Source organism: Typopeltis vanoorti, chromosome 5 (assembly GCF_054136105.1).
Source record: "Typopeltis vanoorti isolate ZY-2024b chromosome 5, IOZ_Tvanoo_1.0, whole genome shotgun sequence".
In the NCBI taxonomy this organism is placed as follows: Eukaryota; Metazoa; Arthropoda; class Arachnida; order Uropygi; family Thelyphonidae; genus Typopeltis; species Typopeltis vanoorti.
Genome location: NC_143553.1, coordinates 27,414,906 through 27,432,232, shown reverse-complemented (window position 1 = coordinate 27,432,232; position 17,327 = coordinate 27,414,906). Strand labels below are relative to the sequence as shown.

The following is a 17,327-nucleotide window of genomic DNA, read 5'->3' as shown; positions in this document are numbered from 1 at the left end:
TGTCAGTTGGTGGATTGAGTGGCGGAGACAGAGATGTAGAGCAGGTACCCTCCCTTGCTGCGTCTTTGGACTCCCTGGAGATGTCTAATAATAATAATAATAAAAAAATAATTGTATGCCTAGTGGATAACACATGGCTGGTGAAACCTGACTTATCTGACTCTTGAAGTAAAATCTTTTGTTATTATTATGTGATACTTTGAAGGACTCATAGCAGGAAGGAAATCTGAGTTGAACGTCCATAATAACAAAAGCCGCACGAAAAAGGGATCTTGTAAACTCAAGGATAAGGATGAGGAGGATATTTGTCTTTCAGAGAGGATAGGAAGAAGCTTGTTGGTCAATGTGGCGAAGAAGTCTCGCTGTTTTCTCTGACAGTCCTTTAACATATGCAACTGAAATTCTAGAAATTTCTTCTCGAGGTGGATTAAGATGAAAGCTATAATTATTAATTATGTTATCGGTTATAACCATTACAGATGAAGGTAACTGATAAACGACAGTTCTTTATTTAAAAGAGAATCAGTAGAACATAGCTTATGCGCACGGTGAACTAAAGTTTTAATCACACCATATTTCTGACAGGGATCATGTGAAGTAGCATTAATATATTTATCACTAGGAGTTGGTTTTCTGTATATTAAGAAATTAGATTTATTATATTAAAATGAGAACATTCAGAAAGGGAGACAATTGCTATCTTCTAATTTAAATTTAAATTTAAGTCTAAATTTAATTCTTGGGTTTACGGAATTAATTTTCTTAAGAAATTCATGAATTTCTAATAAGAAAGAGTTCATGCAGCAAAAATATTACCAGCATATTTGTACCAAATAGATGGCTTAGAAGAAAAGATGTTGAGAATATGTTGTTAAAATCGTTCCATAAAATAATTTGCTAGAGTAAGGAAAATAGGAGACCCCACTGCATTTCCTTTCATCTGTTTATAAAGTTGGTTTTGATGACAAAAGTAACATGAATTTATGAAAAATTCAAATAATTTTACAATAACAGGAGGAAAATCATTACGTGATATATCTATTGCATCAGTCAGCATGCTGTTTGTGAAGAGTGAAACTGATTAAAATATCTGTGGGTTGCTAAGATAATCCTGATATTTTGTTTTTGAAATTTTCTGAATTTTTAATGAAAGAAGAAGAATTTCCTGTAAATGCAAAGAGAAAATTGGACAGATGCTTTGAGAGTTTGTAGAGCAGACAAACTATACAGTCCAGTCCATAAAAGGTCTTAATGGAACATTTCCTTTATGAATCTTCGGACGACCATCAAGTTAGGAGGTCCAGCATGATGAACTCTTAACTTTTTGATGGTTTCTTTTTGGAAGAATGAACTTCATCCAAGAGATTATTAAGTTATTGATTTGTGATTGAGTAGGAATGCATCTGTAGTTGCTATGATCATGAAGTAGATTAAGATTTCTAAAGTAGTTATTTTTATTATGAATCACAACCGCACGCCCTTTATCAACTTTGATAATCATTGTTTCTGTTATGTTTTAGAGATGATAGAGCTAAAATATCATTTTTCGATAAACTACTGTGAGAATCTACGGATTTAAACAGAATATATTCTGCTTGAAAACAAATTTTACTCGCCAAGGAATAATGGAAGTTATGAAGGCCTTTATCAATACGGAACAGAAAGGTCATAATAGGAATGGATTTTGGGAGTGCAAAGAATTTTTCGGCGATGCCTTTCATGTAGGTTTTTTTGTCCGGTAGTTTGGCATCTTGGTGGGCAAGTCACTTAACACAGCCTTTTATCCTGTTGAGTGACCCTTTTGTGCACGATTCAAAATTGTGAATGTGTACAGGCTTTGGCTGTGAAGAATATTTCGGTGAAGCCTCTCTGGACAATTCGCTCAGTGCAACCTTTTGTCCTGTTGATTGCTACCACATAACCATTTTGCATGCGATTTTCAAAAAAATTTGAAAGTGTACCGACTTTTTCTACTCAAAATCATCAGTTATAAAATTGCCACAAGCTGATTTGTGTGAATTTACAGTTGTAATGTTCAGAAATAGTGTTCATCCTTAGGTTTTGTACACTAGTGTATTAATAACAGTTCTTGAGGTTTCAGTCTGGGTGCTAAGCAGAAGATTCTTCTTATTTAAACATGAACCATGTTTAACTGCCATATAAACTTTTTCTGCTGATTCTGAAGAACTTCTATGAAGAGCATTGTATTCTTCAATAGATAAAACATTAGTTAACTCAGCAGTAATAGAAGCAAGACAGTGATTAATGAAATACAGCTGGTTTTTTTTTTTTGTTTTTTTTTGGCTTTGTTAATGTCATTAATGAACAAAGAAAAACTTGCATGCAAATTAAATTAGATGTGCTTGAGAAGAAAGAAAAAACTTTGATTTTACTTCAAGTAGGAATCAACTGTGTTCTCCTGCAACATTTTAAAAAGGTCACTCAATTGATACATTTAGCTCTTCTCGCCAATTCTTTCACCAAAACAGATGTTTTCTTAAAAAGTATTCTCTCTGTAAAGCATATGAATAGATCTAAATATAGAAACATAAGCAGACAATGTAATCATAAAATTATAAAGTAACGGAGTGCAATTTACTTTTCTCCTGGGCCATCTCTTTAGTAACCATATGTCGTGGTTTTGCTGTATAGAACTCTTCCTTGTTCAAACTTCATGAGTTTCCTGAGAAAATTAATTCCTTAAACCCAAGAATTAAATTTACACTTGAAGTAAATTTACATCATAATAATTATCTTCCTTTTCTGGATTTTCTCATTTTGCATCCTGGAGGAGAATGAAGTCTCACTAATGCCTGTAACCTTTGACAGTGCCAAGTTAATGATATTTCTGATATTATCAAACAAGCATTTCAGTACTCCTGTAGGTCTATAGATAATCATACATACACTACTGTCTATCAATGCACCATTCATCTCGATTGTCTCATCTCCTTATCTCTATCCACACTTTCCTCCATTGCATTTGCAGTCAGCCTGTAAATTTTTTTTCTGTAACCTCTCTCAATTTCTCTGATTTATTAAATTCTTACAGACCAACAATCTCATAAATTCATAGTTCCAAATCTATATACAATCCATTCTACTTATACAACTTTCTCCTTTTAAATATATCCTATACTGCATTCTGTTCTGTTCCTTTTGCCCAACCTATGTATGTAGTTATTTGCTATAACAGTTATTTTTGCATCCAATTTTTAACTGCTAATTTGATTATTTTTGTTTTCTTTTTGTTAGGTAAAGTACATTGCGAAACATGCAAGAAGAAGTGTATTGGCAGTGCATTACGAGTGCAGGACAAATATTTTCACATCGACTGCTTCAGCTGTTGTGGTGGGTTTTTTGTTTCCTTGTTGAATTGTATCAGAAATTAACAAAATAATCTGTATTTATTCAAACTGACATTTTGAATTTTTTAAATAAAGAAATGAAGAAAAGTGCAAGCTGAATTTCAAATTATTAGATTTAATAAAGAATACCTTAGGCATGGATAGGTGTTCTGGTTTGGTTCTGTTTGGTTGAAAGCAACAAATGAGGAGAAGATAAATTTAATCTACTTTGGAAAAAATAGCTGGCTTGTTGTGAGTGGGAGGAGGATTCTATTATTATTATTATTATTATTATTATTATTATTTAGGCCTCCATGGAGTCAAAAGACTCATCGTGGGAGGTACTTTCTAAGAAACACAAGTCTATCAAGACTCATCGAGGGAGGTCCCTCCTAGGAAACACAAAGTCTATCATACCACTCCTTAAATTGACTGTTCTCGCTCTCACCACTCCATCAGGCAATGCATTCCATGGTTCAACCACCCTCCATGCAAAGAAACCACTCCTCACCCTCTCCTTAGTTTGATATGTGTTAGCCAAAGCTTTCACTAAAAGTTTTGGCATTCAAATATTTGGCAATTCTGTGAGACAGAGAAAGAGGTGAGTATTTTATGTCATTAAATCTCTCTTAATTAAAAAAGGAAATGAAATAGAAAAAGAAGAAAAAAGGAGGGAACAAAAAAAATAGAAAATGGTGAAAAAGGATGTGGTGGTTCTGTGATTAGTAGTATGCTAGAGGTGTGAATAATGAAAATGTGCTTTCCATGAGTGAACATCTGTGACATAAATAAGGCAATATATACAAGCAGGTACAAATTGAGATGGTATTAGTTGAAACAAAGGATTTTGAAGCAGATCAGTATGATATGAGGAAAGCCATAAAATGTTTTTGAATGAGGTGAAAAAGAAGAGTAGAAGTATCAAAACTATGAGTCTCTTGCAAAACTATGGCATGAGTTAGTTGAAACAGAGAGCTGTGATTGCTAACGATTAAATGAGCAGACTGTGCAGGAGAAATGGAGTGCAGTATGTTGATGTATGGAGTGTTTTTAATGATAGAAGGGATTTGCGCTTGGAGAAATTGTTAAGTGAAACAGTAACCACCAAAAAAGGAAACTAGGTATGACAGGTTGCTATATGAGCGCTTGGAAAAAAACTCCACCACTAAGACAAATTTACTACGATGAAAGTAGTAGAAAGTTTTTCCACTTAGTTAGAAATAAATTTAAACTTGACAAGACATTGCACTCTTGTTTATTCCTTTATCCAAGTGCAAGCAAACAAAGTTTGGACATGAAGTATCTTCATAACTTAGACTACTTGTATATAGAGGCTGTTGACTTGACATCAATTGCCTTAGTATCCCATAATAAAAAGCATGATTCCTTTCAGACCTGTATATTGCTATGCATCACGGGGAAGGATCACTACCCAGGCTGTTTCGACCTGTGTATAAGTACAGGGTCATCTCTAAAATCTAGGAAATCCTTCAGATCACTCTAGCCTCAAAGAGCAATGCAAAGGATCTTATAATTCATTACTCTTCATTAAACTCAATGGTGGTTCCACCAGACAAAACCTGCAGAAGTCTTAGCTTCACCCAGTGGTAGGCAAAAACCCAAACCCACCACTAAGCCAAGCATCAACCTCCACAAGCAACCAGCAAGAGCCACTCATCTTTCAGGGCAAGGTATCCACCAACAGGACCTGTTAAAGGCCACATCACTAGAAACTGTACCATGGGCAAGCATCTAATGGACCACAATAATCAAAACCACATCAGTGGACACCACATTTGTAAATAATTACATCAGCATAAGCCACCATGGTTGAATTAATGCAGAAATCATATGTTTTCCATATACAAGTAGTGACAAGGTGTATCCATTTACTATTAAATTACTCAGAATCAGAGGTAGACATAGAAAGCTTTTCCACTTGGTTAGAAATTAAATTAAACTTTCCAAGAAATTATATTCTTGTTTAATCCTTTATCCAAGTGCATGCATTTGAAATGTATGACTTCTGCATTCATTCAACCTGATTTTCCCAGATAATAAAATGTGCAGTGGAGTAAGTATTAGTGCAGAATAGATCATTTCATTCTTTCTAATTATATGTTTTACTATAAACACCTACATTTCTCCTTCTTAAAGATAAAACATATGGAATTAATTGTATTCAACCTTGCTATCTCTTCTAGGTCTAGTTCTCAATGATGAGATTTCAATAAAGGTCTGGAAAATATATGACTTCTGCATTAATCGAACCTTGGTAGATCTTATGGATGTGGCTCCCACTGATGAGGTCAAAACCAGTCTGGGTAGTGACATTCTCCACAATGCATAGCAATATACACTTCAGAAAGAAAGTGGGCTTTGCATTATGAGACACTAATGTGATATTTGACTTCACAACTATGATACTTGGATATGATATCAAAGTATCATAATTGTGAAGATATGTCATGCACAAACTTTGTTTGCTTACATATGGATAAAGGATTAAACAAAAACATAATTCCTTGGCAAGTTTAATTTACTAAGATTACAGATTGAGATTGTTATGCCAGTATGGAATGCATGATCTCTGAAAATGGGACTAGTTTTGTTCAGACAATAAGGAGGGAACATGAGAATCAAGAATTTTGGATTTAGTCATAGCATCAGAGGATCTGATTTTGACTGAGATATCATACTTGTCTGCCGTTGGTGAGTCTTATTATTATATATTATTAACAGACCTTCATGGAGTCAAGAGACTCATCGTGGAAGGTCCCACTCTCATGTGCAAAGCTCATCATGCCTCGACTTAAATGCATTCACTGTTCCTGCACTCACCACACTCTCAGGCAGTTTTTTCCCAATCACCCACCACTCTCCATGCAAAAAATCTAATCCTCAAACCCTTACTTACACCCACCTTATACAGCTTCCAGGGATGGTCTCTCGTTCTTTGCCATCTCCAGATATTCTATGAAAAATATCATCCACGTAAATCTGGTATTCATCCTTTACCAACTTATACATCTCAATCATGTCTCTCCTCTTCCTTCTATCCACAAGGCCAAAAATCGACGAAAAATCATGGAGCGATTTTTGGTCGATCTCTTGTGTATTCTTCCTTACTTACAAATTTAATTAAAACTGAAAACTTAATATTTTATTTATCATTATTTTGTATTATTTTTAATTCGCTTTAAGTGTATTGCTATTGTTTATTTATTTTTCGTTAAAATTGTCAAATCAGTAAGTGCGGGTAAATCAATTAATTTGGATCAGTGGAAGTCAAACAGCGAGCCATGTGAATACAATTATAAGCAAAGTGTAAAAACTCAATTGTAGATTAAATATTAAATATTCCAAAGCACATTACATCAATTTTTTACTTAGGTTAAGTCCCATGTGAATATTGTAAAAAAATATACTTTGTTTGTCTCAGTATACTTTGTATTAGATGTTTTTGTAAATAACTCTTTTGAAGCTAACTGTATATATTGCTTTAATAAGAATATGTTAGAGTGTTAAAAACAAAGGCAATGTTTTTCTCTCCAAAACTGTACATGGCAGCATTAGAAAGATTGTTATTTATATGTATGAGAAAGGCGTGCAGGCTCTAAGTGTAAACATTTCCGAAGTCAGTCAGAAAGAGTTCAAACAACTTTCTGATGGCCGGCAACTTGCAATCAAAAGAAAGCGGAGGAGAACCAAAGGCGTGCCGAACTTGAAACTTAAGATGAAAGACTCATACCGATTCTTTGGGGGTTGCCAAACTTCATGCGAGGTCTCAGAGGAGGCCTAATAAAAAGGGACTGAAGCAAGCAGAAGTGGTCCTGGTTCCATAATAGCTGTCAGAGAGGAGGCCACCCAGTCCAGAGTTGCTGTCAGAGAGACTGCCCGGATCCACGTTGCTTGAGAGACGAGTTTCCTGCTTCCAGAAAGGAGCTTCTTGGTTCGAGACGTCGCTAGAGGGAGAGACTACTTCTAGGCCACAGACAAGGTTTCAATTTGCTGAAAGGAAGGGTTCTAATTGCTGGAAAAAAAGTTTCCAGGCCAGGTTAATGTCAGACATTCACCAGTGCGTTGTGTTTTCATTATAATTTGATGAATCAAATGACTTCACTGATATTGCTCAGTTAATGGTATTTATTTGCATGGTATTTCAAGATTATTCAAGTAAAGAAGAACTTTTGAAAATTATACCATTATTGGGAAGGACTAGGGAAGAAGACTTTTTTTTGGCATTTGATGAATTTGTGAAACAACACAAACTTCCACTTTTTAAACTTGTGTCTATTACTACTGATGGTGCTCCTGCAATGATAGGTAATAAATCAGGCTTCATTTCATTATGTAAAAACGATGACAAATATCCAGATTTTTTAATGTACCACTGCATTATTCACCAACAAGTACTGTGTAGTAAAAGATTAAACACAAAATATGTTTTGGATATTACATTTAAAATTGTAAATTCTGTTTGAGGAAAAGCCCTGCAACGGCGGTTATTTAAATTACAGGCAGATGATGATGATAGGGAATGTCTGTTGTACAATAATGTTCGCTGGCTCAGCAGAAGTCAATTTTTAGAAAGATTTCTTGTATTAATTAATGATATAAAAGTTTTTCTTGATGAAAAGGAGATATTTATCCACAATTGAGTGATAAAAGATGGTTGTTAAACTTATCTTTTTTAGTAGATTTCTGTACGAAATTAAGCAATTTAAATTTAGAGTTACAAGGTAGAGATAAAAATTTAATTGACATGTTAAGTTCAATAAAAACTTTCCAACAATACTTACTTTTATTAAAGAAAAATATAAATGACCGCGAATTTAGACATCTCCCATATTTATGAAAATTTTTTGAACAAAATCAAGAAATGCTTCGCTATGATTTAAAAGAATTTATTCGTGAAATAGAATTAGTTGAGGAAGAAATAAATTCAAGATTTAAAGATTTTAATAAAACTGAAATGATTGTATCTTTTATCAATAATCCATTTGAAGAAAACTTGAACATCACAGAAGTTTCAAATAAAATTAGTGGGCTGTTTGATATAAAGCAAGCTGAAGTAGAACTTGAGATAATAAACATTCAGAATAGTTTACATTTAAAATCAATAAACAATGAAGTCATTTGGAAGTATGCTCATGAAAAATTTCCAATATTAACTGATATTGCACAAAAATTCTGTTGTGTTTCGGATCGACATACTTGTCAGAATCTATATATGACCATCATAAAAAATCAATTAAGAAACCAAATTAAATGATCATCTGGATGATTGTCTGCGATTGGCCACTTCTTCATATCAACTTGACTATCTGTAACTTGTGAGTTTGTAATCAATCTGTTGCTTTTTCTAACTTTGGTTTTCCAAAATAGAGAAATAAATATTTTATTCCAATACATTTATATTTTTCTTTAATAAAAGTAAGTATTGTTGGAAAGTTTTTATTGAACTTAACATGTCAATTAAATTTTTTTGTGTTTATTTGTGTTTTTTTTTTTGTTGTATTAAAATAATTAAAAGTGATAAATAAATTTTTAAATACACAAATAAAGTTTTTAGTTGTGTATTTTTTTTAGTTGTTTATTTTTAGTTATTTATTTGTGCGTAATCAGATATCAGGTTGGGGGAACGTGATCTATATAAGAGAGTAGATTGCTGAATAACTTTTTATAGAAAAGTAGCTTGCGTAGTAAAAAGGTTGAACACCACTGCACTAGGCTCTGTAATTTGCATTTGCTCAATCTGTCCTCATATTCCACGTTCCAGAGACCAGAAAAACTTAGTCAATCATCTCTGAACCCTCTACAACATCTCATTCCTTTTGAAACCTGGCAACCAAATCTGTGTACAGTAATACATATGTGGCCTGATCAAAGTCTTGTACAATGGAATGGAATCAAAACATCTTTACTTCTACACATCAGTGTTTTCCACATCATTCCAATAATCTGCTGTATCATCCTCACAATTTTAGTAAAATGTTCACAAAATTTCAAGTCCCTATCCACCACAATCCATAAGTTTTTCATCTCCTCCAAAATATCCCCACAATCGTATACTCTGTATCCCATCTTTGCTTCCCAAATTTTAAAAACTTACAATTTGCAACATTAAACTGACATCCCTACACACTTGCTCATTCAGACAGTCTATTTAGGTCCTCTTGCAAAGCAGCAACATTTGTGCTACTTCTCATAACTCTTCCCAACTTTGCATTATCTGCAAACAACTGTATATCACATTTAAGTCTTTACCATTGTCATTTACATACAAATTAGACAACAATGACCCCAAAATAAGCCTCTGGGGCATGCTGCTAGTGACTTTCCTCTTCTGGGATATCACATCCTCCCCCATACACAAACTGTTGATACCTATTAGACAGCCAGTCTCCAATTTAATGCACTAATCTCTATCCAACCCTATCCGTTCCAATTTAACTACTAGTTTTTTATGTGGCAGTCTATTGAAAGCCTTTGCAAAATCTAAAAATACTACTGTATATGCATCTCCCTTATCCAATGTATTTGTCACCTTGTTATAAGGCAGGTGGATATCATAGACTTAGAAATTAGCTTGCAGCATTACAGTGGATGAAAAAATGTGAAGGAAGGGGGGGGGGTCAGTAGTGTCAGTTGTTGACAACAATGGCAGATTGTATGCCTTGAGTGAAGAAGAAAACAGTTTGGAGCCAAATAGATGACAAGAGAAATAAAAGATGAATTGTAGATTAAAAAGAGATTACGGAAGATATATAAAGAGAGAAGTGGAGAACAGTTGCATGAGGAATATAAGGTTCAGGATAAGAAAGTGACTAGTATTGTAAAGAGAGAAAAATTTGAATATTGTTATTATTATTATTATTATTTGTGACACCTCCAAGGAGTCTGAAGACTCATCACTGGAGGACACCCAATATACAACTGTCTCCACCTACACTGAACCTCCACTACCAATCATCCCCATCAACACCATCAACCACCAACCACCACCACCACAACTAGTATTTTTTGTCTGTAAATTGCGTGTGTTCTGAAGGGCCAATTTGTCTGTATGCAGGATGAAAAACCCGAGTTTCCGGGAGAAAAAAACCCTGCTACCTCCATATGAGATTGGCTAACTCACCTTCGATTGAAAAAGTCCACATAAAGATTCCTCCCATCACGACGAGAATTGAACTTAGGCCCATTCCAATCAAAGGGCGCAATGTACCATTGTTCTCGTAGACAGGCTTATACGTTGGTTATGCATTACTAAATCACTTAAGGAATTGACAACGTACATAAGAATATAAATTAAATTACACTTTAATAAATATTTCCGTTATTTTGGCAATGTCACGTTGCCATCTTCAAAAGGAACTTACAAAAAAGGCATGTGCACATAGGCACTACAACACAGTAACTGAGAATGAAATGAGGAAGCTATTGTTCTCCTAAAAGTCCTGTTGGTGCTCCCTAGTGGGCTATATAGGTGTTCTTGTTCGTTGGACTGAAGGTTTGCTGATGTGAGCTTCCCAAATTTGGGGCAGTCTTGTGCAACCAAATTTGTTGAGGTTGGAGAGTTTCTTAGGGCTGAGGCTGATTCCACGAATAGTCTTTCGAATTTGAACTTGTTACGGTGTATTATTGTAGCTTTCTTCACCGTATTCTGTGGCATGCATCCAGAGCATTGTCTGCTAGACCCGAGTGGCTGTACTTGTGAAACCAGATGTAGTCCTTGTGTTCCGAAATTCTGATATTCGCTGTCCTGCCTGTTTGGCCAAAGTAAGACAGTTTACAGCTGCAAGGGACTTGGTATACACCAGGTAGGTTTAGTGGAAGAGGTTGGTCTTTAGTGGACCGGATAAGGGGTGCCAATTTTCTGTATGGTCTGTATCAGGAGGTCAAGCCATGTTTTTTTTTAAGATTTTGGTAATTTTTTCCGAGGTGCCTCAGATGTAGGGAATGGTGATGGATTTAGAGTAATCCTTGTTGTGAAGTGGGGAGAGGGGTTGTGGTTTGTTGGTTTCAATATTTTTTGGATTTTATGGGGAGGGGTAGCCATTGGCTGAAAAAGTGTTGAGGATGTGATTTAGTTCAGTGTTTAGGGCCTTGTCCTTTGAACAGATTAGTTTAGCCCTGTTGTATAGTGTTTTCACCACTCCATATTGTTGTGAGGGGTGGTGGTGGGATTGTTGGTGAATGTACCTGCCTGTATGGGTGGGTTTTCTATAAACTGAGAAAACTAAGGTTCCATCAGGCTGGTGGGTGACTAATGTGTCTAGGAAAGGGAGGCTGTTGTTTTCCTCTTTTTCCAAAGTGAACTTGATTCTGGGGTGTTGGTTGTTTAAGTGTGTTAAGGAGAGGAGTGTATCAGAGCCATGTGGCCAAATAGCGAACACGTCATCAACGTAGCGAAGTTATATGGTTGGTTTTTGTGGGGCAGAGGTTATGGCTTTTTCTTCAAAGGTCTCCATAAAGAAATTGGCCAAGGGTGGGGAGAGTGGTGAACCCATGGCTGTCCCCTCTATTTGTTTGTAGAATTTTCCCAGCCAAACGAAATAGCCTAAGTTCATTGTGAACTGAAATAGGGCTGAGATATCAGGAGGAAATTTAGCTTAGATTATCTCTAAAGTTTCCTTGAGTGGGACATTTGTGAATAAGGAGGAGACGTCAAAGCTGACTTGTGTCCTCTCCAAAGCAAGACCACCAAAAACCAACATATCCAATAAGGAGTATAAAGCTCTGCAGGAAATGAGGAATAATGAAGAAATAGTTATCACCAAAGCGGATAAGGGAAATGCAACTGTAGTACTTAACCAAACAGACTACACAGGTAAGCCTAATGCTCTTCTATTATTAGATTGGGCTACTTACCTTCCTATCGAACACAATCCCACCAATACACAAATCAGAAAACTTCACAGACTCATTAAAGAAGGTCACTTCTTGGCCTGTAGAAGTTACTAACAGATTAAAACCGTTTCACCTGCGCCCATATTTATGGACTCCCAAAAATACATAAAGAAAATGTGCCATTACGTCCCATAGTAGATAGCATTGATTCCCCCACATGCAACTTAGCTAAACATTTGGCCAAAGTGCTCACACACTATACTGGCAAGACACCGTCACACATAAAAAAACTCAGCCCACTTCAAAGCCAGCATAGAAAACCTTACACTCCAAAATACTGACATAATGGTCAGCTTTAACATCTCCTCCTTATTCACAAATGTCTCACTCACTCAAGGAAACTTTAGAGCTAATCCAAGCTAAATTTCCTCCCGATATCTCAGCCCTATTTCAGTTCACAATGAACTCAGGCTATTTCGTTTGGCAGGGAAAATTCTACAAACAAATAGAGGGGACAGCCATGGGTTCACCACTCTCCCCACCCTTGGCCAATTTCTTTATGGAGACCTTTGAAGAAAAAGCCTTAGCCTCTGCCCCACAAAAACTAACCATATGGCTTCGCTATGCTGATGATGTGTTCGCTATTTGGCCACATGGCTCTGATACACTCCTTTCCTTCTTAACACACTTAAACAACCAACACCCCAGAATCAAGTTCAATCTGGAAAAAGAGGAAAACAACAGCCTCCCCTTTCCTATACACACTAGTCACCTGCCAGCCTGATGGAACCTTGGTTTTCTCAGTTTATAGAACCATCCATACAGGCAGGTACATTCACCAACAATCCCACCACCTCCCTCACAACAATATGGAGTGGTGAAAACACTATACAACAGGGCTAAACTAATCTGTTCAAAGGACAAGACCCTAAACACTGAACTAAATCACATCCTCAACACTTTCTCAGCCAATGCCCCCCCCTTCATAAAATCCAAAAAATATTGAAATCAACAAACCACAGCCCCCTTCACAACAAGGATTACTCTAAATCCATCACCATTCCCTACATCCAAGGCCCCTCGGAAGAAATTACCAAAATCTTAAAATAACATTGCTTGACCTCCTGTTACAGACCATACAGAAAATTGGCATCCCTTATCCGCTCCACTAAAGACCAACCACTTCCCCTAGACCTACTTGGTGTATACCAAGTCCCTTGCACCTGTAAACTGTCTTATTTTGGCCAAACAGGCTGGACAGCGAATATCAGAATTTCGGAACACAAGGACTACATCTGGTTTTACAAGTACAGCCACTCGGGTCTAGCAGACCATGCTCTGGATACATGCCACAGAATACGGTGGAAGAAAGCTACTTAATACACCCTAGCAAGTTCAAATTCGAAAGACTATTTCATGGAATCAGCCTCAGCCCTAAGAAACTCTCCAAACCTCAACAAATTTGATTGCATGAGACTGCCCCAAATTTGGGAGGCTTACATCAGCAGACCTTCAGCCGAACGACCAAGACTGCATAGCCTGCTAGGGGAAACCATCAGGACTTTTAGGAGAACAATAGCTTCCTCACTTCATTCTCAGTTACTGTGTTGTAGTGCCTATGTACACCTGCCTTTTTGGTAAGTTCCTTTTGAAAATGACAACGTGACGTTGCCGAAATATTGGAAATATTTATTAAAGTGTAATTTAATTTATATTCTTACGTACGTTGTCAATTCCTTAAGTGATTTAGTAATGTACCGTCGTTCTGCCAATTGTGCTACGGAGGCGTGAATAGAAGACTAGTGCTGCAATCCAAGGAGAATCTCAAGAAGTTTTTTCACTATGCGTCAAACAGGAGGAAAAAGGATAGTGGGTGATCAAGTTGCTGGATGGAGATGAGATTTGTTTCCTATCTTCATTCAGCAGTGTAATATAGATGACAATGTTGAGCTATTTAATGATTAGTTTATTAGTGTCCCATCCTGGTACAGCAGACTTTATTCCTAGAAGGTTAATGAGTGAAGTGTTAGAAATGAATGAGGAGGATGTATTCCGAATATTGAGTATTCTTAAGGTTAGTAAAGCAGAGGGACTAGATGGAATTTCATCGTGTTTTTAACAGAATGTGCTGTCGAACTGACCGTGCCATTCACTTTGAATGTTTAATGAAAGTCTTGCAACAAGACAGGTTCCTGGAGAGTGGAAGGAGGATAAGATAGTGCCATTGCATAAGGGTGGTGGTGGTGGTGGTGGAATGTAGGTATCAAATTATAGGTTTTGTTAAGCTTTTGGAGAAATTGGTAGAATGGGCAATATTATTTATGTCAGCTAGCATGGATTTGTTAAACAGTGCTCTTGTTTTATTTCTGTGGTTACCTTTTACAATAGAGTAATAAGTGCAGTGGATGATGGTAAGACATACACTATAATTTTTTTTTGGATTTTTCCAAGGCATTTGACAGGGTGCATGACAAGTTGATTTTTAAACTGCATCATATGGATTTGAATATCAAGATAGTGGATTGGATTGGTGATTGACTCTCTGATGGATATCAGAGAATTGTATATGGAGGAGCAGTATCAGGAGTAGGAAGGTTACAAGTGGAGTTCCACAGGGTTCTGTACTGGGACCATTACTTTTTGATCTTTATGCCAATGATATTGTCACAACACTACAAGTATATGTTCAGTTATTATTAAGGTTAATTATTGTTATGATTGGCTCTTTATTATATGTTCAGTTGTTTGAAGATGATGTGAAGCTTGGGAGGGTTATTAGTAATAATGCTGATGTTTTGGCTCTTCAAGAGGATTTCAATAAGATGGAAATGTGGGCAAATGAATAGGGATGCCAGTTTAATGCAACTAAATGTGAGGTTTTATTTGGGTTTCAGAGATGGGATGCTTCATACTCACTTTGTGAAGTTATGATGGAAGAAGTGGAGGAAGCAATGGCCCTTGGGGTGATGATTGTAGATAGAACTTTGAAGTTCAGAGGACATACTACAAAGGTTCTGATGAGAAATGATATTGTGGAAGACATTGATCATGACAGATAAAAGTGTGCCGGTCCTGTTATATAAAGCTTTGGTTAGACCACATCTGGATTTCAGTGCTCAGATGTGGTCACCAGGATTTGAAGTAGATGAAGTAACCTTGTAGAGGGTGCAGAGTTGAATAACAAAAATGATATCAGGGACTGTACAATGTTGATTATGTGGATAGACTGAAAGCATGCAGAGGTTGGTGGATAGAATATTATTGATATTATTGAAACATTTAAGCTGTTGAAGGGTGGTTATCATTCATATTAACACTGAAGAGATTTTTCATATGGTAGAATGTGAGGGGAAAGAACAAGGACAAGTGGTCATCTCTGGAAGTTACCAAAGGAAGTAATAGCATAAGGGTAAGAAGCAAATTTTTCTGCAAGGAGAGTGGTAGGAGCCTGTGAGGGTAGTGAAAGTGCAAACGGTGGATGAATTTAATATGTGGCATGACTCTTTCTTTAAGAGAAAATAACGACCCATCTCTTACCAACTCACTTCCCCCACTTTCGCACAGATGTTTGGTTTCCACACTGTGTATTCTACAAATATTTCCATGGGAAAAGTTCATCTGAAATAGTATCAATAATTCCCCCACTTAGTACTAAGCTTGTTAGAACATGTGCAGCTGCTTCTCAACATCCCTTCACAGTGCACCTTTAAACCCACATAGAACAAGTTTCTTTTACTCCTCCTTCATCCTTGCTGTATTGTGGAACAATCTCCCCCCTGTTGTGTTTCCAAAGGAATACAATATAGTATTTTTAAATAAAAATGTAAACAATATATAATAATAGGTTGATCAACCAATCTCTCGTGTATGGGCTCAACATTGGGGAAAAAAAAAAAAAAAAAAAAAAAAAAAAGCAGTGATGAGGAGTTTGGTTGATTAGTCAAATCAGGCTGCTTATTCGAACCAGTAAAGTTTTAAGAGTTATTTGAATATGTATTGGGATGGTAGTGGTTTATCATGCAAGTTTACTAATGCCAGAAGTATCAGGAATAAAGGGGATGAATTTTTAGAATGATAAATGAAATGGGACCTAAAAGTTCTTGGTATCAGTGAGACCAACCTAGCTAATAGAGGAGAATATCTGTTTGCCAAAGGGGAGGGGCATTGATAATGATTACAGAAGGAATTAAAACCTACTAGGCTAGAAGTCCTGAATGATGATATAAATAATATGAGTAGTATAAGTAATCAGTGGGTACAAGGCTGTTTGGTGTGAGGTAGAGACTAACAGGATAAAATACATACTTACATGCTGCCATAGGCCAAAGTCATATGAAAATTATTGAAAGTTTTTCCACTTGGTTATATTATAAATTAAGATGCCAAGAATTTATATTCTTGATTTCATCCTTTATCCAAGTGTAAGCAAACAAAGTTTGCACATGAAGTAACTTCATGAGAGGGCAACTCATATATAGAGGCTAATGACTTCATATCAGTTGCCTTATGTGAACTCAACCAAGAATATAATTTCTTGGCATCCTTCATTTATTTATGAAGATTAGCGTGAACTTCGTACAAGTAGGAATTAGTGAACTTCGTACAAGTATCATTATGGATGATTTTAACTTTGGGGATACATGCTGGAAGAAGAAGAAGAAGAAAAGGCATGCAAGACAAGGGGAAACAGAATTTTAGGGTTACTGAGTGATAACTACCTTAAGCAGCACAATACAGAAAGTACACCTGGGGCAAAAATATCGAATCTGCTACTAATTATTATCATTATTATTATTATTATCCTAAGACCTCATGCAGTCACAGACCCATCTAGGAGGGCCCTTTAGTCATACACACACATCTCATCTATCGTGCCTTAAACACATTAAAATTCTCTGCAGACACCACATTCAGGCAATGCATTACAATCATTCACAACTTCCAATGCAAAAACCTGCTTCTCTCTCTCTCTCTCTACTCACATCCTCCTTATACAGCTTCCAGGGATGACCTCTTTTTTCCTTCAACCTCCCACCATTTTATGAAAAACCTCTTCAATGTTAATCCTATAACACCCCATACTTGTACATCTTTATCATATCCTCCCCCCCTTCCTCCTATTCACTA

The 17,327-nt window shown here is 36.2% G+C and overlaps 1 protein-coding gene across 2 annotated transcripts in view; it reads left to right on the top strand.

Moving 5' to 3' along the window:
- The window catches only part of LOC150106272 (actin-binding LIM protein 2-like), a 614,582-nt gene that overhangs the window by 96,617 nt on the left and 500,638 nt on the right, over window positions 1-17,327 (top strand). For both annotated transcript variants that reach the window (XM_090392297.1, XM_090392298.1), the window contains exon 2: window positions 3,256-3,351. In XM_090392297.1, coding sequence (XP_090248423.1) covers window positions 3,256-3,351 — 96 coding nt within the window. The remainder of the gene's footprint in view (window positions 1-3,255; window positions 3,352-17,327) is intronic.